This window comes from Aulonocara sp. 'chitande type north' Nkhata Bay, linkage group LG3, assembly GCF_057382095.1.
Source record: "Aulonocara sp. 'chitande type north' Nkhata Bay isolate Kocher_YH1m ecotype deep benthic linkage group LG3, A_spYH_male_GT1.1, whole genome shotgun sequence".
Lineage (NCBI taxonomy): Eukaryota > Metazoa > Chordata > Actinopteri > Cichliformes > Cichlidae > Aulonocara > Aulonocara sp. 'chitande type north' Nkhata Bay.
In genome coordinates, this window is record NC_141346.1 from 49,865,761 (window position 1) to 49,888,770 (window position 23,010).

The 23,010-nt window shown below is 40.8% G+C and overlaps 3 protein-coding genes across 7 annotated transcripts; all 3 read left to right on the forward strand.

Moving 5' to 3' along the window:
* The first annotated feature begins 1,312 nt into the window (after nucleotides 1–1,312).
* Nucleotides 1,313–6,407, forward strand: LOC147336030 (E3 ubiquitin-protein ligase TRIM39-like). The gene is made up of 8 exons (XM_086287597.1): nucleotides 1,313–2,227; nucleotides 2,777–3,356; nucleotides 3,459–3,554; nucleotides 4,047–4,280; nucleotides 4,487–4,634; nucleotides 4,783–4,809; nucleotides 4,951–5,096; nucleotides 5,206–6,407. The coding sequence occupies exons 1-8, from the start codon at nucleotides 2,046–2,048 to the stop codon at nucleotides 5,635–5,637; spliced, it is 1,845 nt and encodes a 614-aa protein (XP_086143723.1). The 5' UTR covers nucleotides 1,313–2,045; the 3' UTR covers nucleotides 5,638–6,407.
* A 129-nt stretch (nucleotides 6,408–6,536) lies between these two features.
* On the forward strand, nucleotides 6,537–16,722 carry rpgrip1 (RPGR interacting protein 1). 3 transcript variants are annotated; one of them, XM_086284782.1, is made up of 31 exons: nucleotides 6,537–6,815; nucleotides 7,100–7,239; nucleotides 7,465–7,518; nucleotides 7,624–7,744; nucleotides 7,957–8,162; nucleotides 8,255–8,357; nucleotides 8,550–8,687; nucleotides 9,486–9,591; nucleotides 9,680–9,703; nucleotides 9,805–9,951; nucleotides 10,069–10,142; nucleotides 10,257–10,462; nucleotides 10,551–10,657; nucleotides 10,745–10,795; nucleotides 10,889–11,068; nucleotides 11,161–11,278; nucleotides 11,431–11,594; nucleotides 11,675–12,020; nucleotides 12,117–12,277; nucleotides 12,606–12,838; nucleotides 12,933–13,048; nucleotides 13,323–13,543; nucleotides 13,632–13,673; nucleotides 13,773–13,957; nucleotides 14,441–14,519; nucleotides 14,646–14,709; nucleotides 14,843–14,937; nucleotides 15,097–15,286; nucleotides 15,377–15,461; nucleotides 15,576–15,703; nucleotides 16,068–16,722. In XM_086284782.1, the coding sequence occupies exons 2-31, from the start codon at nucleotides 7,152–7,154 to the stop codon at nucleotides 16,289–16,291; spliced, it is 4,056 nt and encodes a 1,351-aa protein (XP_086140908.1). In that variant the 5' UTR covers nucleotides 6,537–6,815; nucleotides 7,100–7,151; the 3' UTR covers nucleotides 16,292–16,722. The 3 variants fall into 3 exon arrangements, with proteins under 3 accessions (XP_086140908.1, XP_086140906.1, XP_086140907.1); XM_086284780.1 differs by having other exon boundaries at nucleotides 8,547–8,687; nucleotides 16,068–16,721; XM_086284781.1 differs by having other exon boundaries at nucleotides 7,627–7,744; nucleotides 8,547–8,687; nucleotides 16,068–16,721.
* A 1,082-nt stretch (nucleotides 16,723–17,804) lies between these two features.
* On the forward strand, nucleotides 17,805–22,868 carry LOC147336032 (PC-esterase domain-containing protein 1A-like). 3 transcript variants are annotated; one of them, XM_086284795.1, is made up of 9 exons: nucleotides 17,805–18,306; nucleotides 18,579–18,660; nucleotides 19,458–19,537; nucleotides 19,775–20,007; nucleotides 20,220–20,370; nucleotides 20,941–21,187; nucleotides 21,322–21,378; nucleotides 22,077–22,265; nucleotides 22,483–22,868. In XM_086284795.1, the coding sequence occupies exons 1-9, from the start codon at nucleotides 18,304–18,306 to the stop codon at nucleotides 22,629–22,631; spliced, it is 1,191 nt and encodes a 396-aa protein (XP_086140921.1). In that variant the 5' UTR covers nucleotides 17,805–18,303; the 3' UTR covers nucleotides 22,632–22,868. The 3 variants fall into 3 exon arrangements, with proteins under 3 accessions (XP_086140921.1, XP_086140922.1, XP_086140923.1); XM_086284796.1 differs by lacking the exon at nucleotides 17,805–18,306 and having other exon boundaries at nucleotides 18,579–18,692; XM_086284797.1 differs by lacking the exons at nucleotides 17,805–18,306; nucleotides 18,579–18,660 and adding an exon at nucleotides 18,833–18,996.
* The last annotated feature ends 142 nt before the right edge of the window (nucleotides 22,869–23,010 follow it).

Below are 23,010 nucleotides of genomic sequence, written 5' to 3' on the forward strand. Positions count from 1 at the left end.
TACAGGGAAGCCAGTCAGATGACATCAGAATTTTTCTGACGCTTAGGTCGCTGCGCATGCGCAAACAGCGGCGCGAAGTGTAGTAAAACTGACAAGCTAGTCAGCGAGTTAACTCCAATTTTTAGCTCTCGGTTTTTTCTCTTAAACCTGGCCGTCAGCAGCTACTGTCCGGACTATGCATCCCTGGCTGATTCAATTCAGTGCAAGTCATCAGAATAAATTCAGGTAATGACAAAAAATTTACATAATTAATTGTGTTGTGAAATATTGGATATTGCGGTTCTGCATGTATATACATTGTAGATATAAAGAATCCTCAATATATTTATAAATAAGTATATGTTTTGGATTTTTGTAGTGGGTAGATCATTTTGACTTGGTCATTTTATAAGTAGCTCACATGCGGAAAAAGTGTGAGCACCCCTGGACCACACCATGGCACATGTTTAAATAAGGAAAGTTTATTGATCAAATGTATTTATTAAACAAATAGACATAATTTTTTCTCCCCAAAAAATACATGTTCAAAGCAGCAGAAAGGGGACCCAATACCAGACAGAATTGTGAACTCCACTCTGTAGAGTGGGCAGTCATAATGAAGCAGTACACTTCAATTTGTAGATTAAAGCTGTTCTTCATATTTTTGGCCACCAGATGTCACCAGAGATGACTCAAGTAATGAACCGTTTTTTAACACAAGCTTCAATGCTTCAGAAAGCTTAGTTTAGCCATCACTACTGCAAACTAAGGAACACGAACTAGGAAATTCATGACATGGCAAAGATGGTAGGGAATGAAATATTCTCTCAGTCTTAGGACATGAACATCTTGGATTTTTATAAATGAAATCAATGTTTTGTTCTTGTCAAACTACTCTTAAATAGAAGTTAGTAGAGTACAAAAATCTGACCAATGAGAAAGATGCTTTATAAAATGAAACTGCAGCGTCTGAGTTGAAGGCAACTGGACTTCTTATTAAGTTCTTGAAGACATTTCATTTTTCATCCAAAAAGCTTTTTCAGTTCTAAAAAGTGATGGTGAGTTTCAGATGGACACATATGGCGTCATTTACCATTATCTCAAAAAGCATCTGTGTCTTCTAACCAAAATGTGAGCCTTTTTACCTTCAAAAGAATGATGTGAATATGTACATCTGTGCTGATGAGCTGGGCCTCCTATGTTGTACTATGCATCTGCAGAGTGGGCTGTCCTATGTAAAGGTCTGGGCACTCCTCACTCAATTGCACAGCACACACAGTTCAGTTTGTTTTTATGTGTTTTGTCATTAGGATGAAATAGTTTTTGTCCGAGGGTGTTTCCGGGTCACAGAGTACCAGCATGCTACGCTTGAAGAACACTCTTCTGTTTCTCCCATGAACTTGCAACATAAAGAACAACAATGTTTTTTTGTTTGTTTTGTTTGTTTGTTTTCCTGAATCTCTTTAGTGTGTGTGTATGTATGTATTAACTTGTCTTTTATTTCAAATTTTGTTTTGTACTTTTTATTGCTTTAAAATATAATAAGCCAACATAGATTTTTTTCAGTCTTTTTTTTCTCTTTTGTGTTCAGCAAATTCAGTCATGTAATCATGTAAGCAAATGTACTATATGAATCAACTCAGCCATTGCCATCGCATCTAAAGCATGCAATGTATCTAAAGGATGCTGAGGATACTTCTGAGGAGGTGAGACTAACCTCTGCTTTTGTTCTTTTTTTCAGTGTCAACACCTCTTAATATTCACTTTAACTGACAATTGACTTTCTGCAGCACCAAGATTTTTTCACTGGGCTTATATGTGACATTTTTAAAAAGTAGGCCTTCAGACAGTATGGATCAGTGCTGCGGTTTTCTGAAGATCTTTTCAGCGTGTTGAGCTGTGAATCTATTGCAGGAGTATGAGAAATGGGTAACAGATAAATCATCCGTGTTCAAAAATATAATATATATATATTTTTTTTTTAAATCAACATTTAAGGTGTGCGCAATACAAACACAGCAGCAATACATCCATACAAAGAACTGCCACACAATACAAAACCAGCAATGCACCTGATACAGACCTTACTCCTCCCGCCCAGGAACAAAATGCAAAGGAGAAAAAAGAGAATGAGAGGGAGAGTCGTGTGGGTGTGCCAACAGCTGAATAGGGAGGACTTTGGCTTCACAACCACAGTGCTAGTATTATGTTTCGCTGCCTCAGAGATCAGCTTTCGCATTCAGGAAAGGTAAGAGCAAAACACGATGAGAGATGAACTAGGTATGACTCAACATTATTTTTTAGATATTTCTGCTCTTGATCTGCTTTCCTTTGTACCAGACAAATAACATACTTTATACTAATATCTGAAGCTGTCAGTTTTTATCCCCTAAGGGAATATGTTATACTGAAAAGTTTCCACATCCAAATTACAATGGTTGGAAAAGAAGGAGCCTGTTAGTATGTCTGTTCAGTGTCTCAGGCCCTTTTTTAAAGTTAAGCTTAAAGAGGAAGTGAAAGGCTGAACTATGTCACCATGCAGCTGGACTTTGTCCAGTGAACTGCTTTGAATTGTTTCAAACCTTTGATAAGGAGGTTTGTGCGTCTGGCTCTATTCCAAGTACTTACAGAGCTGACAATATGGGAAATGCCTTGAAAAATGACCTTGATCTACGTTTGAGGTCATTTGTTAGCCTTGTAAATGTCCCAGTGTTACCAATAGTGACTTTCTCAGTGACTCAGAAAGTAAATGATTAATGTTTTCTAAGCTCTCTCCTCTCTAATGTTCTTTCTTTAGCTCTGAGGCGATGGCTTCCAATAGTTTTCGTCTGTCAGAGGTGCAGTTTCAGTGTTCCATCTGCCAAGATGTTTTCTCAGAGCCCGTCTCCATCCCCTGCGGTCACAGCTTCTGCTTCACCTGCATCACAACACACTGGGACGTTAGCCGTGCAATTAGCTGCCCCAAATGTCACACAGTCTTTGAAGGCCGCCCTGAGCTTTGTGAAAACTCTTTTGCGAAGGAAATTTCAGAGCAGATCCGAGCGAGAAGGCAGAACGGCGTGATTGCAGCGACAGAAAAAGTCATCTATTGCGATGTGTGCACAGGAACGAAAACTGAGGCACAGAAATCATGCCTCACGTGTCTGACTTCGTACTGCGAGATGCACCTGGAGCCTCACCTGAGAGTTGCCACCTTGAGGATTCACAAGCTGATTGAACCCGTGGCAATGCTGCAGAACAGGATGTGTAAAAAGCACCAAAGGCTTTTGGAGCTGTTCTGCAGAAGTGACCAGAGGTGTGTTTGTGTGCTGTGCACCGAAACCGACCACCGCTCTCACAAAACGGTCCCAGTGGAACGAGAAAGCCAAGAGAGGAAGGTGTGAACTCCTCCGCAGCACTGAACTCTTGTTAAATTAAATGCTAAACTCTGGCATAAGACTGTAACTATTTAAAGGTTATGTCCTCGTTTTAACGTTTAGGTGCAGATGAAGAGAATCGAGGGTGATGTTCAGCAAATGATCCAGGACAGACTGCAGAAAGTGGAGGAGATTAAACGATGTGTGGAGCTCAGCAAAGTGAGTTAACATAAGAGCATAGAATATCTGGGGGTTTAAGCCTCTCAGGCTGTGATTAAAGCACCTAGAAACTGGCACCATTCCATAACAATGGACCGTGAGCTCAGTTTCATCATCATTAATATGCAAATTGTCGTGACCACTGATCAATCAGCACATTGTAAGACAGTTAGGCCCTTTCTCAGTTCAGTTCTCAGATCGTCCCCCTGTCTCCCACTTGGCATTCCTCCCTGTCCAGGGTGTGAAATCTCCTGGACATTGTCAGGCAATGGTGCTGGTTTCGGTCATTATGTAAGTTCCCTGAGACTGATGAACTCACTTAAATGAGTGACAACACTGAAAACACAATGTTCAGATGGACATAATCAACTGTCTGGGTTCTGTATTGTTCTGCTTGGAAGCCACATGTGTTCAAATTGATCTACTGCTGAACCTTTTGCTTCCCTGAGGAAAAATGTGTCTTTGTTTGTATTTGCTTAATGCCCTCGATAGGTAAATTCAAAGAGAGACATAGAGAAAAGCGTACAGGTTTTCTCCGCTCTCATTCGTACCATGGAGAGAAATCAAGCCGAGCTGGTGGAGATGATCCAGAGGAGGCAGGCGGCAGCGGAGCAGAGGGCAGACAGGCTCGTTGCAGAACTTGAGCTGGAAATCACTGAACTGCAGAGGAGAAGAAGTGAAATGGAGCAGCTTTTTCACACAGATGACCACCTCCATCTCATACAGGTTAGGAATTTAGTTTATTTTCCAGAAGGTGGGGAGGTAGACAGAAAAACACATGGGAAGTGGCTCCAATTCAGTGGGAGATGGATCATTTGTCATTGTTTTGCTGTTATTGTATCCAGTTACAAAAATCAGGATTTTTTTTAAGTCATCCTGCTTTGTATTGTAAATCATTGCTTTTAAAGTAAGTTTTCTCTTCTTTGTGTCAGAGGTTTCCAGCTCTGAGTTCTCCTCCATCGGCCAAATCCTGCTCTGAAATCATCGTCCATGCAGACACCAGTTTGGGGATATTACGCAGAGCAGTGGTCAACATTGTGCAGCAGCTGCAATCGGAGCTGAAAAAACTTTCCATTCAAGGTTCATATCTATTCAGCTTTTTTTATGTATTTGTTTTTTGTCAGCATCATTACATTAAATGACTGAACAGCTGCTTTCAAACAACATCGCAATCAAAGATCACACATGGGTGGAGTATTTTTGACCGTATGTTCTGATCTTTTTGCAGAGCATGAGAAGATTCAGCAGTATGCAGGTAAGAGTGTTCACTGTTAACTGTCATGAAAGGGAACATTTATATTTCCTGCTTTGACAAAACAGAAAACCACACAAAAATCTTTTCTTATTAGAAATAAGAGGCTAATAAAGTCCCGCATAAACTGTGTCTTCCTACCAGCTGATGTTCAGCTGGACCCCAGGACAGCCAACCCTTGGCTGGTTTTATCAGAGGATGGGAGGCAGGTCTGGGATGGAGAGGCTGAACAAAACGTGGCTGACATACCAGAGCGTTTTGACACGGCGCCATGTGTCCTCGCCCTCAAGGTAATTAAAGATGTAGCGGGTTCCCCTTTAAACATTTTGTCTTTTTGTTGCTCTCTGTGATACACGGAAAAATGGGCAGTCAGTGATGTGTAGCTCTCTCCTTAAACAGGGATTCACCACAGGAAGGCACTACTGGGAGGTGGATGTCGGAGACAAGACAGCGTGGGATCTAGGTGTAGCTAAAGAATCAGTCAACAGGAAAGGTTTGATCACACTGTGTCCAGAAGATGGTTATTGGACTATCTGTTTGAGGAAGGGCAGTGAGTACCGGGCATGTGCTGGACAGGCAGAGCTGTTGTGCCTCGCTCAGAGACCACATGTCGTTGGGGTGTTTTTGGATTATGAGGAAGGCAGGGTGTCATTTTACGACGCAGAGACCCAGTCACACATCTATTCTTTCAAATGCGTCCAATTCACCGACGCCATGCTTCCCTTTTTTAACCCTGACATGAGTGACAACGGCAGCAACAAATCGCCACTTATCATCCGCCAAGTCAGTGGAATTGATGAAGGCAAGGACTTAGATGACATCACTATATGATGTACGTCGATCTGGGTTTGTTTGTGTTTTTTTGCATTAAACTGTTCCCTGTTTTGTAATGCATGAAGATATTTTTAAACATTTAAAAACTGCATGCAAATTCTAAAGTTAGTATTAAATTTTTGAATGAAACTGTTCATAAAAAATACTCCTTTCTCAATAAATATCTCAAACTCTACTTGCTTTGCTTAGCAACTGTAAAATAATGATTTCTACATATAGGATATATTGTATTCTGGCTTGTATACTAGAGAATTCATCCTTTTACTTCTATCAGCTGTCACATCATCAATAAACACTAGTGACTGTACATGTCCATGCCATAACACTGGTCCCACCACATGCTTCTGATCATCAACTGTTTCTTTCCTTCTCCACATGTTTCTCCTCCCATCATCCTGATACAAGTTCGTCTTGGTTTCATCTGTTTTCTGGCCTTCCCGTTCTTGAGTGTTACAGCTCTAATGTTCTTGTAAATCCTTGTATTTAAAACAACACTGAAAATCTATAGCATACAAATGCAACACAATGAATTGACTGAATCATCTTCGTATGTCCTTTTCATTTGTATAATAAACCATCAGGCCATGAAACTGCTTGTCAGTCAATTTATTCTTAGCCTCTGAAAATACTGTAATAAAAGTGACCTTGAGTAGAAAAGCACTACATGAGAACCATACTCGTGTTTTTCAATCAGCTGCTGTTATCTGTTGTATATGCTTACAGCCTCCACCCACGTATTTATTATCTGCTTCCCTTGTGCTTCAGTAAACAGATCTGAGACCTGCTTCACTCTAATAACAGCTCTCCTCAGTCATTATAACCTAACTACAAACTGATTTCAGAGCACATCTTAATCTACAATCTGATGCTCGCTAATCAGATTATCATGGAAATAGGATTAGCATCCACGCATGTGGAACACTGCTTCAAGATTGGACCACGACTACTATATACTAATGTTTCTCACTGAATTACATCTATGCACGGAAATATATTAACATAGATCTAAAGTAGAAAGCATCTCTCTGTGAAGACTAAGCTAACAGAGGTTGGGAAGGAACGAAAGAAGAAAGTCTTAAGAGGGATTAAACCTGGACAGGACGGACAGACATAAATCCTGCCTGGTTGTGCTGGACACCGGGCTCAAGCAGGAAACACCACACAATTCTCACACGGTGAGTTAAATAGTTCTTATTAGGAAATCTTTCAGTGTTGAAGTCTGAATTCTTTAAAATAAACTGTTAGCTTTTCTGGGCATTGAGCACATTACAGTTTAAAGTAGTCACTTTGGAATATCTTTAAAAACAGTTAGACTGTAGAGACCCTACAATTATTCTCTGTTTTTAATTGTTTATTGCCGTTTAGTGTAGTTACCATAGTGAAACTTTAAAACGTGTCATATTTGCAGTATTAAGGTATTTCGTCTTCAGCAATTCAACCTCATTTGAACCAAATTCAGGTTTTGTAAGGCTGAAGGTTTCTGAGAAGATGAGTCTGTGAAGAGCGGTGTAATGTCGCCGGTGGTGGACGAGACAGCTGGGGACCTCCCAGTGAGGGATGTGGGCCTGATGAGAGGGGGACTGATGCCAACTGTCCCAGGTTGGTTTGTACTGATATGTGTTTTTGTCTGTCATTAAAAACACAACTTGAAGAAAATAAACCAAAACCTTGAAGTACAAGCATCAAAGAGATAATGCCAATGAATGTTACAATTTAGCTTTGCATTAAGTCTCAGTTTATTAATTATGAGCAGGGTTTAGGCAATAAATAAACTGTAAATCATTAGGAATAACTGCAAATATTGCCTCATTGCCATCTTCTCAGATACTCTACGGGATGTCAAGTCCTGGAAGAAGCATCATGTCATGAGGACAAAAGGTAAAAGCACTTCAGGTTTTTATAGTCTGTATGGAAGTCGCACAACAGAATCTTCAGTTTTCATGTCTGTGTGTGCTTTCTCTGTGTCTCCATCTCCCTGTCCAGCAGACCCTCAGCGCCTTTTTCGATTTCCCAGAGAGCACCTGGAGGACCTGTGCCTCCGACTGCAGGAGGAGAACAGTGTGCTAAAACAACACACACGCACCCAGGACCAGAGACTACGCAGGTAACACACGCAAAATACACTTTTTGTACCTGATTCCATACATTTGAACAACGTGGAGCATATTAATGAAAATTTATTTACTGGCAATAAGATGAAAGTAATATTGAAACTCCAAAGAGAGATTAAGGAGTGCCTTTTGCACTTTTTAAAGGCACTTACTGAACACCTGTCAGCCAAACTGTGGCCAATTAAACCTCTCTGCTTTACCTCAGTATGTCTGCTAGGCTAATGCGTCTTCGTCAGACCAGTCCTGGCTCCAGTGGTGTTAAGGAGAGGGACATGGAGGACACAATACAGGAGCTGGAAGCCCGAGTGGCAATGCTGGAGAGCCAGAAAGGAGTGCTGCAGAACAAACTCAGCCTGGCCAAGCAGCACATTATGGACCTGGGAGCTCGCACACCCTACAAATTCAGTAAAGGTGTGTGCAACAGCAACAACAACAAGAATAGAGGCCGCAGTGATTCCCTCTTAAATCTCTTTATTTTCCTTCCCTGGTCTTCGTGTTGTTAGGTAAAAATCTGGACGGAGACGGTGGAATGAGGAGGGCAGCCCAGACTGCACCACCTCGATATGGCCCTACACTGGAAGACACCAGGGCAGAGATGGAGAGGTTGTAAGTGTCCCATGTGTGATGTGCTAAATGACCAAATGATCCATTAGCTACAGCAGATCATCCTTTAGCGTGACATGACTGACCACACTCTTGCGTAGCTGAAGTAAATCACATGACGCACATTAATAAGCGACAAGGAAAACATCTGCGCTAAAAGCCTCTGAATCTCACTGTGTCTTTCCCACCCAGCAGGTCCACTATGACAGAACAGGTGAGGGTGGCAGAGCTGGAACTAACTGCCCAGGCGCTCAGAGACTCGCTGAGAGAGAAAGAGAAAGAGATTGAGGGGACCTTTCGAGAGATGAGGAAGCAACAGGCCGACAGACACCGGTAGCTACAGCAGAGACATCACAGAGACAATAATGAAACAATTAAATAAAACAGGATAATTGATGTTACTGCATTTTTTGAAAGGCTTTTTAGGGGATATTTATGTTCACTGTGAGAATAACTGTGAATGCTCAGCATGACAGCATCCTAGTTTGACTTAATTTGCTTGAGCCGTTTGTAGCAAGAACATCAAATGGCAGCATTGTAGAGCTAAGTGCCTTTGTGCATGATACAGCATGTATCCTCTCAGCATATCATACAATAATCTCACACGTTGTATCACGGCTGTGCACTCAAATTGAGTTGAGCCCTTTGTGCTCACTTTCACACTCTACCAGACAAGCTTTGCACAGTTCACCAGTGAGTGAATCAGCTGATTTAAAATAAGTCTTGTTTATGTTTTACTGGGCTTCGGCACAGCCTGTCCGTTCAACCCACTCACTGTCTGAAAGCTCACTGTGTGTCGTAGCTCCTCAGTCTCCCTTTTTGAACTTTCTTCTTATTGGCTGCAAATTGCAAACAGAAGGTATGAGCAAACACCAGGATTGTTCCCTCTCTTTGTCATCAACAAAAACTGAAAAAGCAAAAACAGAGCTGTCTGAGATGAAGCCTTGTTTAAAGCGTTCATCGTGTTTGAGCATCCACTGATGTAACGGTGAGGACAGAAAATAAACCTGTGATCTTAAACTTTAAACACAAACATAAGCAAACACTTGCATTTTTGCTTTTTTTTTTTTTAAAAAAGAACATAAGTAAATTCATCCATGAAATATGTCCAAAATGATTTGTCTCTACCAGAATAACTATCAGGGAGAATGTGGATTTAATCCGTCTGCAAAAGCAGCTTTCAGAAAAGAGTGCTGCCCTGAGAGTTACACAGGAGAAATTCACCAACCTGCAAGAGGTCAGAAACACTGTCTGTCAAACATTTCTTTTCTTATGTCACAGGAACTTCTTTTTTCAGCTTACTAGACATTTTGCTTTTCTTCTAGGCGTATGAGAATCAGCTAGAAGAGGTAAAGGTCTCAGCACACTGATAAAGTTCAGCTGATGTTTCAGGTAAGTAAAATTTGAAAAAGCGCTAATCGTAATTTTGACTGCCATGTTTTTATATCAGACTCAGAGATCAATGAGGGAAAGTCAAGGAGCTCTGCTGGGGAAAGCTGAGGAACTGACCGAACAACTGAAACAGGAAAGACAAAAAGCTCTGGAACTAGAGGGACAGCTTACCAACACGACCCTGTCTCTGCAGACCCTCGACAAGGTATGCTACCTCATCTGCAGGAACAAATCTAAGAGAGAACCTCAAAGATGACAGAAGGATGTCTATGGGTCATTACCAAAAATCTGGAGATCATATAATATATAATTTCTCTATCAGCTGCAGGAGAGGATATCAGACCTGGAAGGAGAGAGGGACCTGATTAAAAGAAATTATGACACGCTGCTAGAAAGGTAAAAGAGTATGTGCTTCAAGACCAAAGAAAGTTATTAATTCCAATATAAACCACAAAACATCACCTGTTGTTTCAGTGGTTATTTAAACCTTCTTTTCCACCCTTTTTTCAGTACTTTATCTTCTCAAAGCACCCATGATCACCAGGTGGAAAAACAGAAAGAAGTGCTCCAGACAAGCGAGAAGCTCGGGGGAAATATCAGCAGGATGGAGGAAATGCTGCTCGCAGAGCAGGAAGACAGGCGCAGGCTGGAAGTAGAGAAGGAGAAACTGAGACGAGAGAAGGAGATACTGGAGGAGCAGATGGAGCAAGAAAGAGGTCTCTTCATTTCTCAGCATGTGCTCGTCCAAAGCAAACAGGTTGTGTAATAACAACCCCGTTTGTTCATTTCTGTTGTTACATTTAGAGCTTTCCTTGTCTATGAGAGACAAACAAGAGCAGCTGGAACAGGAGGTGCTCCGGTACAAGGAGCAGGTCTCTGCTCTGCAGGACAGGCTGGACTCTGTGAGCAAGGTCCGAAGTTTTCAGCAGCTAATTTACACTTTCTGTGTGTTATCGGTGCTTTAAGCACACTTTGTGACACGGTTCCCTCTCTTCCAGGAGTTTGACATGAGCGTTGAGGAGCTGAGCGAAACCCTTCTGCAGATCAAGGTTTGCACTCCGTTGCACCCTGTCAGACAAACAAACCACATAAATTAGTAGATAAATTGCCTTTTTTTTAGCCTCGTGTCGTTTTCACTGCAGGCATTCAGAACGCAGCAGGAGAGCAAGGAGGGTTTGCGCTTCCTCCTGGCTGATGGGAAGTTGGAAGATTCACCCTGCGAGCTGGTGAATATCCAGGCATCTCATGCTGAGTCTGTGCTCGAATTACAGAAAACCAGAAACCTTTTACTGCTGGAGCACCAAATCACTAAAGACCTGCAGGTTTGCACAGCTTTTAAATGCATATGTGAATTATGTGGAACATAGCCGTTATCGCCATTTTTTTTGCAATTTCTCCCATTTTCTTCTCAAAGCAAGAGTTAAGTACAGTCAGCCAGAAGGTGCAGAGAGAGAGAGAGGAGAGCAGGAGGAGGATTGCAGAGAAAGACAAACTGCTATCAAAAAGAGCTCTGCAGATCAACAGTTTACAAGGTGTGACGATGAAAATGACAGCAACCCTTTCTACATTATAGTAACGACAAACAATTGCTAATTAGTTACTCAGACTTACTATTTGACATGCAAGAAATGATGTACATTAGACAGAATCTCCAAACATTTTATTTTCTCCTCTGTACCTAAAGCCCAGTTGAAAGAGTTGGCATACAGCCCCAGGAACTACAAACGTACCATACCAGTACAGTACACCTGGCCAGTTGGAGATCAGGAGGTGGTGCAGCCCATTGAGGATGACATGTCATTCTCTCAGCTCAAGGCTGGGGAATCGCTGCTAGAGATCCACCTGAAGGTAAAGACTCACATCCCGAGCCTGAATCATTTCAAGCTGTTTTCCCAAAGGTTATGATAACTGCTCATTCCCACCACCAGGCTGCAACCTTCACCCCAGCAGGACTGCGTATTATGGGGGGCATCCATCCAGGGGCAGATAAAGGTGAAGATATTGTGAGCTTCTGCACGTACAGCCTGCTGGACTTTGAGATGCACTCTACTCCTCTTGTGTCGGGAAGCCAGCCCAATTATGGCTTCACATCCCGCTACTGCCTGACAGTCCGGGATGTGGGTCGGCTGGGAGGTCAGGGGTCAAGAGTCAGAGTAGAGCTCCACCAGGCATTAGGAGGAGTCCGGTTTGTGACCCACGGAAGTGGACAAATGTCTCTAATGGGTGCCATAGAGAGGAGAGGAGAGCGTATTGGTGGACACGTGAATATTACAAGTGTGTAAAGAGAAGCTGTTTTGTTAATTCCACTGCATAGATGAACAAAAAGATCTCTTAGAAATGTTTTCGTTTTATTTACCGTCTCCCTCTCAGGACACGAGGGTGAAGTTGTCGGTGTTGTGGATTTCTGGGCACGTCTGTTCCCTCCTGCAGAGCCTGTGGCCACTGTGGCAGAGAGTGGAGCTGACTGGAAAACAGTGAGACACAGAAGTCCTGTGCAGATCACGCTTGGGTGGCAAGACAGCATTCATGAGGTAAATCAGAGAGAAGATAAGCTGATGAAAGCACAGTGAATAGTGTGTCCACACTGGGAATACACACAATTTGGCCTTCCAGCTCATACTGCACCTACTGTATGAGCTACATGTATGTTCACATGTGTTAAGGCAAATCTGTGCCCCTTGTCACCTTGTTCAGTATTAGCTTTACAGTTAAGTGTATGTATTTGTTACAAAATGCATTCATTATATTTATTTATTTCCAATTTGAGTCCAGTTTGGGTGAAGTAGCCTTTTAAAGTTGGATGCTCTGCTTCCAAACATGTACAGAATCTATTTATGACTCGATTTATATTTATGGCAGGAGTTACATGACTATGGTGGAGGAATCCCCAATGAACTGGTGGTAATGCTGGAACGCTGTGTGGGCCTCAGCGCTCAATGGCCAGGACTACTTCCTGATGCCTACCTGACATACAGGCTCTACGACCTGCCACCACATGTCTCTCAAACAACCAAGTGCACAGCTGATCCAGTGTTCAATGACGCTACTAGTTACCCACTTGCAATAACAACTGATGTGCTGCAGTACCTCAGGTACGCTAGTTCAAAAGTTTTCTTCTGTTTTTGTTTCTATTTAATCTCACCTTTAGCAGCCTGCTAACTTCACTCAATTGCACTTTTTTCTCAGGTCAAGCAGTCTGTGGGTGTACGTGTTTGATGACAGTGATGACCAGATACCTCCACCTTATCTGGCCAAAACCCCAATACCACTGCGAACCCTGGCTACAGGGAGAGAGATCAGAGGTGAGGGATGGAGAAAAGTAAAAGAACTGCATGATTTTTCTGCATCCATAACTCCAGGAGACATTAATGTAGATGAAGGTGGAAAAAAGTGCTACAAAGTATCTACAAAGTAACACAAATTGGTTTATAATACTTTTATTTAACCTATTTACATGCTTGTTTAGGGAAACTGATCATATACAGGTTGTAAAGTACCATCTGTTTCTGAATCAGTTTTGTAGCATTGCTCAAAAACCAGAAAGGCTGAATATCTCACAAGTTCATATTTTGTCAGGGGATTATGTGCTGAGAGATCCAGCCGGTGGACCTCGAGGCATGGTCAGAGTAATGATGAAATGGAAGTACCCATTTCAGCCACCTGTGGATGCCTTGCTAGGCCGACAGGGAAGCAGAGCGGACATGCAGGGCAGAGCACGGGAGAGCAGTGAAAGGGAGGAGAGGAGACAAGAGAAGGATGATGCATCACAGAGACCCATAGCTAAGCCCAGAGTGAAGGTAAGGAAAGTGCATGATATCTGTGTGTTCAAAGACACTTCCTATCCCCTATAGCTTAAAATCTGTTTTTCTATGGCTTTTTTCACAGACTTGGAAACCTGAGCCTTTGCAGAAAGAGATAAAATCCTGGGTAGGGTTTTAATCTGAAGAATGTGTGGGTGAGGTAGTTCAGCACGCAATACAGCCATGTTTTTTTGTGCACTGATATACAATATTTGTCGGCTTACAGCCTCGGCCACCACCCACCAAGCAGAGGAGCTCACAAGATGTAAGAGCAGAGCAAACCACCTCTGTGAGGCCAACGTCTACAGACAGAAAGAGGTCTACTAAGAGGTCGCCTGAGCTTTACCAGAGAACACCTCATCTGACACCTGAGCCAAGACTGACCACACCTTCTCATTTACCAGCTACTAAGTAATTTCTTTTTAATACAAGGGGCGCTTCTTAAAGTTGATATCACTGAAAATAGTTACATATGAAAACCAAATAAGATTTTTAAATCCATAATAATCAGTTTTAATTGTTTTAATAATTGACTGGAAGTTTCAAACATCGCTTTTATGATCATCAGCAGAGCTGAGCAGAAACAGCTTAAGATTGACTCTCCCAGAATAGAGTTAACTTCAAGACCTGATATGGACCAAATGTGTAAATAATATGGTAAACAAATATATCAATCACTAAGGGCAGTGGTTCTTTCGCTGGAAACAACACTTTTGACATTTCAAACACCACACAGAGACCTTCATGTTTTGCAAAACCAACTATTTATTGGTACAAAAAATAATCTTTCAGCATCACATTTATTTAAAACAGTTTCATCCATCTGTCACTTATAAGAAATTTTGTAAGAAGAACATGATTAATTTTTTAAAAATATATTAAATCTTATTTAAGGTATTCAGAGAGAACATCTTCCAGACAATCACCCGCCACTGCGTCGAGGGTCAGCTCTGTCAGCGATGCCAGAACTCAGGTCAGCTCAATCACCTTCTTGTATTCAAAACAATGCTGTGAAAAGCTAATTTATGTAAATTTAGAATGAAAAGACACAAATGAGAACTTGATGAATGGGCTCATGTGTTGTCTTTTCTTTTTTCAGGATATTTCCATTGTGGATCAGGTGTCAGTTGTTGAGGGTGAAGACGAGGACAGGAGTGAGAGCGGTAACTATTCATATACAAGCAACACACTTGATTTAGGTTGCTTACGGCAATTTATAGCTTTATTCTGCCATTCATTAAACATGCAGAAAAAGGACTGCTCAGTGCTGACAGTGCTTTGATTTTGACTAAACAGCTGCTGCAGAGGACACTGAAGCCCCCGAATCTTCAGAGTCAAGTTCCTCACAAAGTGACATCGTTGTCATACCACCAAAACGAAAAATGAGGAAGGTAACTGTCTGAAAGAATGGAGCAACAACAGACAACAAAGGAAACATTATAATCATACCGCCTTTACTGTGCTCTTCTACATAGTGCTACAGGGGGACACAATATGAGCTTTTATTTTGGAAATAATGTGGAGGCCAACATTTTGTCATTGTATTTCAGGGAGAAAAGCTTCGAGTGGAGATTCTGTCCCTGACTTTTGAACCTTCCTCAAATGTGGCAATGGATAAGTCAGTGCAGCGAGTGTACGTGGAATATCGGCTGCTGGGCATCCCGATGGAGACAACAGAAACACCCATGTCCCTCCGCAAACCTACCAAAGGAGAGGAGATTCACTACAACTTTACACGAGGTAAGAGTTAGTGAGCTGTCCATGTTTGTGCCAATAAGCTTTGAACTTTAAAGATCCTAAATAGACTCAAAATCTCTGTTTCTTTCTCAGTGATTTATGTGGATGGTTCACAGTCAACTCCACTTAGACAGTATCTTTACACGATGTTGGAGGGCACTGACCCCAACCAGGGCAGGTAGTGTTTGCAAATCTGACGTTAAAATCGGACTTAAGAAGTTTAATAATATCTCTGCTATTGAAAAGTCTTGCTTCTAAATGTAAGTTCGTGTGTCTGTATGTGTCACGGCAGGTTAAGGTTCACAGTAGTCAGTGAGCCAATGGACGATAACGAGGAGTGTGTGGACGTTGGACATGCTTTTCTGAACCTACAGGAACTGCTGCTCACAGGAAATGATGTCATTGAACAGCAGCTTGACAGTGCGTGAGGGTTTTTTGAGCAGTGTTTATTAATTGGATATGCCGAAAAGTCTGTTCATCTCGATGCAGAGTTTTCAGTGGGAGAAACATTTCGTCACTCATCCAAGTGACTTCTTCACTCACTCAGTCTGGATGGTTGACGAAACGTTTCTCCCACTGAAACACACATCGAGATTAACAGAATCAACTTTTTGGGATTTCCCTACCTGGATGATTGAGCATGCATGAAGATAAATGGATATTTATTATGTGAAGGAAACCATCAAGACCCTTCACATTAATTCATAGTAGTTAAAATGACTGTTGACTACATCTAATTTGTAGAAATCATAATATTTTTTCAAATGGTTTCTCTTCCTGCCAGTTGTGAGCGTGGATGAAGACGAGGTGATAGGAAGTCTCAAAGTGTCTCTAGAAGCAGCTAAAGTTCTGACTGGGATATACCAGGAATTTCACGAGGAGGACAAGACTGAGAAAGATGAGAAGACAGATGAAGAAGAAGTAGAGGAGGAGGAAGAAGAAGGCAAAGAAAAGAAAAAGGATCAGTTACAAGTGATAGATTATGATGATAACAGTGATTTCTACTGAAAGTAAAAGTGAAGCATGAGGATGAGCCTTGCTTTTTCACTTCCCATTTTAAAGCCTCACCAACATTCCCGATGGAAAGAAATAAAGATTCATTTTTGAAAGACAAAAATCTGTTTGAAGTTTATGTAATTTTGATTTTTTTTTTCCCTTTGCTTTTCTCTGCCAAACTCAGAATTTTAAGTGGCCGATTTTATTTGTTCTTTACACAAACAGTGTTCGATTATATGACCAAAAACTAACTGATTTATAGAAAACCTTGGGCCAGCTAGTGTTATTACTGATGGGTCGTTCGCGAACGAAATGGCTCTTAGAGCTGACTCCTTGAAGTGAACGACGCGAGCCGGCTCCTTATCGCAAGCCGTCACGTGGGGGTTTTTTTTCTTTCTTTCTCTCACCCTCTCTCTCGCACTTTTTTTCTGCTTCACTCAGCATGGGAGCCTTGTGCTTTACGCTGGGCAGAGGGGGGAGGGGCGGTAGTTACACTGAGTAGCACAGGAACAGAGCGGGAGGGAGAGAGAGAGAGCCAGGGACAACAACGTCACATTAGTAAGGTATAGTAATCATCCACAACTATTTTCAGTTGCAGATGATAAAGGACTCAGAAAGTTTATTCATGCAGGCCCATATGACAGAGAATGTGCATCTTCTTTTTGTTTTCATATTTTAATTTATATTTAATTGTGTTGTGGTTTGTAGTGTTTTGTGTTGTTTCATTTTAAATTTGTTTAAAAAGAAAAAGCTGAAAATTTAAATAGTTAAAAGTTGAAATGTGAATAGTTGATTTTTGTATTATATGATTTATTTATTACATTTTATGTGGAGTGAATAAATAAAAGTATATTTATGGTGGCCCCTAGTGACAAAGCACATACAAACTCCAAAACACGTAAAAACTCCGAAGCACATAAAAACTCAAAACACGTACAAAAGAACAACAGAAGTGCTCCAGGATGCTGGGCGCAGTGTTGAGCTTTTGTTACCTAGTGGCTACACAAGCCAGCAAGTACCAACGACCGGATTTGGTGTGTGGTAGTAACAGGTAAATGAACTTTTTTTTAAATTATTTGACTATATACGAGTGCCTGTGTATAAATACACAAACAATACACACATGCTTTCAATTGTGTAATTTAAGTGATCTAGTAGCTCTGCTTTGGAAGTTCAGTTCATGCTAGAAATGTGTTTTGGAGTTTGTACATGGTTTGTCTCTAGGGGCCACCGCATATATTTATATATAAACATATATAAATAAAACCACTTTTTTTTTTACGTTAGTAATTCCTTTTGTGCATAATTTTATATTATTGTTAATAATAAATTAATTAAAGCAACAAAACAACCCGATGAGCCGGTCGGAGCCGAAAGAGCCGACTCTTTTTAGTGAGCCGAACCGAAAGAGCCGGGTCTCTAAAAAGAGCCTGAAATCCCATCACTAAGTGTTATCACAGTAAAGAGATTGTTTTTGAAGTAGGAAATGGCTTAACAGGCACAAGAAGAGGCGTGGTTGTAATTCCATATGTGCACGTATATTTAAAAAAAAATAACTATTCATATTGTTAATTTTTTTTTTAATTTTTAAAAGCATCTAATATCTCTCTAATATTAATTAAATTATTTTTTTTTCTTTATTAAGTAATTTATTTTTCATTTTAAAATTAGTGTCGACCCATTAAGGTAGCGCACAGTCGTTAAAAGCACCATTTAATTGGCGACACCTGCAGTTTGGGGGTGTGCTTGAAACTCCGGAGTGAAATATTTGTAATTTTTCTTTTTTTCTTTTTTTTTTTAATTCACATCAACTTTAAACTTTTAAAACACTAAGTGGTTGAGGAGGCTGTCGCAACTTCGGGCCTTAAAACTAAAAACTTAGTGGCGCAAGAGCCACTTCAGAGGAAATTTGGCTAACGCTAGCTAAACGCTAGCTAAGCTGGTTGAAAAATAACACTGAACACCAACACATAGCATTTACAAGGGGCTGGAATTAGTGGTACAGTTTGCATCTAAACTCAAAAATGGTAAGTACTTATTACATAAGTGATTTTAAGCCAACAGAAAAATAGCCAGCTATTTTATTTATTTTTTAAACCACTGTTGGTCATTAGTAAGCTAATGTTATTGCGAGAAGCTTGGAAGTATGGTAGAGAAACTCTGTCCGGTCAATATCTCATCTGGAAAAACTACCTCACCTTTGAGTTTACACATTTAGGCATTTTTAGTGGAAAGTATTTATGACCGCAATTTGAGCCCATAGAAAGACGCAACAGTGTTTGACTTTGTAATTTAACAGCGGGAGATCATGAAGAGTGTGAGCCACCTGCAGGCCAGCCAGCTGCTCCATAACAAGTTCATCGTGGTGTTGGGAGACTCCAGTGAGTAGCTGGCTGACAAAATTAATGAATCGGTATTTACATTATCTTGTGCATTTATACTTAAGGTGTTCTTGTTTGCCCAACGTTGACTGTTTTGTGAATAAACTGTATGTACCGTTCACATCCACTTCATTAGGTTCAGTTTGGTAGTGCTGGAATTAATACCCGTTTACCTTCATAAATAACATAAGCTAGTTCTTCATGACATTTGTTCAAGTTCAAATAATGGCATCAGACACGCAGATTTGTGTGTGGCATCTTTATTATACAAGAGTGTGGTAACCATATCTGTTCACTGTGATCATAGGGATGAACATGGTCAGTAACTACACTCAGGTACGTTGCAGTGTATTTGCAAATATGTGTAATTTAATGGGGCAGATGAGTGCTTTACCACAACCAGGTTAAATTGTTCACCCAATCCAGGATGGATCCATGTTTTCATGTTGTTAACCCTATGAAAACTCAATGTTCTAAGCCCTAAATTCTGACCCTATTCAATGTATCCTGTGCCCCAGTGTCAACTGCTGTCATCAAGACATTTTTATCCAGAAGTCTTGTATATATTTTTCCCTTTCTAAACCATTCTCTGGCTCAAATTGATGGTAGTAATCAAGTTCAGTTTATCAGCAATTTCTAAAATGCTAAAACCAGCCCATTTTCTGCTAAGTGATGAATTAAATATTAAGTGCACTTGGAAAGGTGTGCCCAATGAAAGCACAGGTATCGAATCTGTATAATGTAATGTACTAATCTATGGGGACTACTTCTAATCTATCATTTTATTTCTTCCTCAGTTCAGCGGGCAGTGTACAAGGATCTTGTTCTGCTGGTACAAAAAGAGAAATATCTTTCCTTGAGACAACTGCGGAGCAAGGCAAGGGTTAACATTTACCAGTTTTATACACTGATACAAAAAAGCGTGCAGGGTGTATAATCATGTGCATGCTACCAGTTAAAACCTCAGCTAACTTATGCAATATAAAGTTTGTAATCATGCCACTGGTGTCATTTAAATTGTAATGTAAAAAAATGGGTGTATTTGAATGACGTGCTTTATATCTGTTCACCTCTTCGTTTGTGTTGTCCTCACACTTGTAACCTACTTCTTTAGGGTGAGATGAGCTTCGAACAGGACTGCCTGGTGGAAGGGGGCTGTCTGGGTCAAATGCACAACGGCACAGAGTACAAGGAAGTTCGACAGTTTCAGTCCGCCCACCATCTGGTCCGTTTTTACTTCGTGACGCGTATCTATTCTCGCTACATGAAGAGCATCCTGGAGGACTTCCGCCATGGTTTGAAACCAGATCTGGTTTTTGTTAACTCCTGTGTTTGGGATATTTCAAGGTGAGTATATTGCGTAACTATTAATAAGGCTGTTGATTTGATTTCATTAAAGAGATAATGTGAGATGAGTCAGAAGTGAGAGTGATGGAGTTTTTTTGTGTGCATCTATCAGTTCAGAAGAATCATAGCACAACTTTTTGTTTTCCCAATTGAATTCCTCCCACTGTAGTGATTTTTGTTCTTCCTGTTTATGTCTGCACTGGGTGTTCTAGATACAGTTGCAGCTGGGTTGATGACTACAAGGAGAACCTTCATAGGTTCTTCGACGAGCTGCGTGAGGCTCTGCCAGAGGAAACGCTGGTTGTGTGGAACCTCACCATGCCCTTAGGAGAGAGGATCAAAGGCGGTTTCCTGGTGCCTGAGGTCTGTTAGCAAGTCCCATTTATATTATGATTTAACACTAATCTGATTGTGTTAAACACATTGCATATCAAAAGTCTCTTGTCATCTGGGGAAAGCTGATCTAAAAAATTTGCATAAGCCTTGTGCCTGTAGTGGATAATGTGATACCACTGTCCTCTCAGCCAAGTGCTTTTAGAGGCTGAGTAACAGCAGAAATCGAATAGCATTAACATCTGAAACCCCAAGGGTCATTTCTATTTGAAATGACATGCCCAAAATTAATAGTATATTGGGTATGTCAGTATTTCTTTGTTTATTCAGAGTTGTAATTGCAATCTTGGTATCAAAATAAAGCTTTTGAGACTTCATCAGAGGTGTAACTATTACAGCAGATGCTACTGTGTCAAAGGAAGTGGGGATGCCTACATTTCTTTTATAAATTTTAATAAATATATTATGGTGCGATCTGTAGTTTTTTTTTTAAATACTTACTTTATAGGTTTATTGCTCTGCATTATTTTATTTTTTATTTTATTTTACCATCTTCTGTTTTGAGCCTTAAAGCTTTGCCTTCCCCCTTATTTGCCTCAGATTGAGCACAAGGCACCCCAGTTGCGCTACGATGTGATTGAAGCCAACTTCTACAGTGGAACTCTGGCCGATGCCTATGGGATGGATGTGTTGGACCTCCATTTCCAGTTCAGATTCTCACTGCACCATCGAATGAAGGACGGAGTCCACTGGAACGCAGTTGCTCATCGCAAGATAACTTCTCTTCTGTTACAGCACGCTGCAGAGGCCTGGGGTGTGATATTGCCCTGTCCTGTGACTGTCTATGGTGAGAGGAAGTCAGGAGTCACACATACATGCAGAAAAATATTTTCCACTTCTAGGATAAAATGTGGTTTGTTGGTGTCTAAGCTTTCTGCAGGGTTTGAACTTCACCTTTTTTCTCGCTTTTTTTGGGTGTAGATCACACGGAGGTTGCTGAGGAACAGCCAACCTATAACAGTGCTCCAAAACACACAAGTAAGACGTTTATGCAAACTTTGCAGAGACCTTGAACACAGACTTATTGTTTACAAAGTTTGGATAATGACCATATTATTACTGAGAATCGCATAGTAAGAAGCAACAGCAACTTAAAGCCCTGACAACATGTATGTGGGTACTTTAGTGGACGTGGCTTTTTACCCCTCAGCCATAAAAGGCTTAAGAGGCACTGTCATCACCAGAAGAACAACTTCTGTATTTATGCGTGGGCAAGTTAAGCAGATTTCTCTATGGTTAGGGTTGTATCATCGCACATTGTTTTGGCAAGTTCTTGACATCACTTCAGGGCGTCTTGTGTGTTTTTATGTGGGCGTAGATATTTTTCAAGATGAATGCAGAAAAACCTGTCTCAAAAAATACCCATGTTATGTGCAGATGTAGCTTGACAGTTTTAATTTTTGCAGGAGCTTCTCATGCTGTTTTATTAGTGTGTCAAAGTACTAGTAATGTCCTACCAGTTATTAGAAATGGGAAAGACTGCTACTCATTCCCGGTCTTTAAGGTGTTTCTGCCAGGGAGAAACTGTTGCAGTAGATTTTATCAGTGTTGATGTAGGTTGATACAAAACGAATATCTAAAAAAAACAATCAAAGGAATGACTGCAGACTGAATGCATCAATACACAGAATGCTCCTTTTAAAAGTGACCCTTTTTCTGCTGTCTCTGTTTCACAGACTGGCGCTTGTCAGAGATACCTTACAATGGCTGCCGGGCAGAGTTCTTCAGCGATTCACTCCCCACTAACTACTTTAACTTTGAAAACCCAGGGCCACAGACGTGTCACCTAGAATCTGCTGGAACTCAGAGAGCTGCACTCCCACCAAAACCTCACCACAGAAATCAGTACAGAGAGACTAGAAATGGTAAGTGTGCATACACTGGAATGTGGACATACTTGTAATGGAATGAAAAGATGGGGACACGCATGCTGGAATTCACTCTGCTGTCAAAATATTTGCTTTAAAACTCAGGTATCGATGTATTTTGATTAGTTGCTGATTAGCTTTTTCACTGTGCAAAGATGTGATAACTTGAAGCTGCCATGTCGGCTCCAGATATAACATGTCCTGTGTCCTGCAGGTTTTGACTACAGGCCTCTGCACCGCTTTGAGCCCTACCAGGAGTACAATCATCAGCATGTGATGAGAAGCAGGCACGCCAGACACCACTATGCCCCATACACCCAACACAGACCTTTTTACTATGGCTACAATGGCGGCTACTACTGAATAGGTGTTTTACAAGCGGCAGACATTCTATTCGTCGAGTTATCTTTTCTGTATCATCAGGACATTTTTCAGTCCTGTGTTTTACATCTACTAATAAGAAGCATTTTTTTTGTACATATACAATAGTTTACCCTTATTACACATTTTCTTAGTTTTCTAAATTCAATCTTTCTGTCACCAACAAGACATTTTAAATTTCAGATTTCAAAGTTTGTATTTTGTGCTCTAAAGTTAAAATTAAAGTGTTATTGCTAAAATGTGTATCATTATTCTTTTTGTCTCTTCACATTTCTCACAGGTTGGATATAGTATAGATTTGGTGGGGGGGTTAAACCCTGAACACTTATATTAACAGCTATAGTTAATGTGGTTGTGTCTG

Excerpts from the sequence above, each read along its gene's own strand:
- LOC147336030 (XM_086287597.1), top strand. The coding sequence starts at position 2,046 with ATGCACCTGATACAGACCTTACTCCTCCCGCCCAGGAACAAAATGCAA. Across the intron at positions 2,228-2,776 it reads AGCTTTCGCATTCAGGAAAG|CTCTGAGGCGATGGCTTCCA; the intron begins GTAAGAGCAAAA and ends TTCTTTCTTTAG. Across the intron at positions 4,281-4,486 it reads ACCACCTCCATCTCATACAG|AGGTTTCCAGCTCTGAGTTC; the intron begins GTTAGGAATTTA and ends TCTTTGTGTCAG.
- rpgrip1 (XM_086284780.1), top strand. The coding sequence starts at position 7,152 with ATGTCGCCGGTGGTGGACGAGACAGCTGGGGACCTCCCAGTGAGGGAT. Across the intron at positions 13,674-13,772 it reads AGAAAGAGATAAAATCCTGG|CCTCGGCCACCACCCACCAA; the intron begins GTAGGGTTTTAA and ends GTCGGCTTACAG. Across the intron at positions 14,520-14,645 it reads TCAGCGATGCCAGAACTCAG|GATATTTCCATTGTGGATCA; the intron begins GTCAGCTCAATC and ends TTCTTTTTTCAG.
- LOC147336032 (XM_086284795.1), top strand. Across the intron at positions 18,661-19,457 it reads CGTGGTGTTGGGAGACTCCA|TTCAGCGGGCAGTGTACAAG; the intron begins GTGAGTAGCTGG and ends TTTCTTCCTCAG. Across the intron at positions 22,266-22,482 it reads GTACAGAGAGACTAGAAATG|GTTTTGACTACAGGCCTCTG; the intron begins GTAAGTGTGCAT and ends TGTGTCCTGCAG.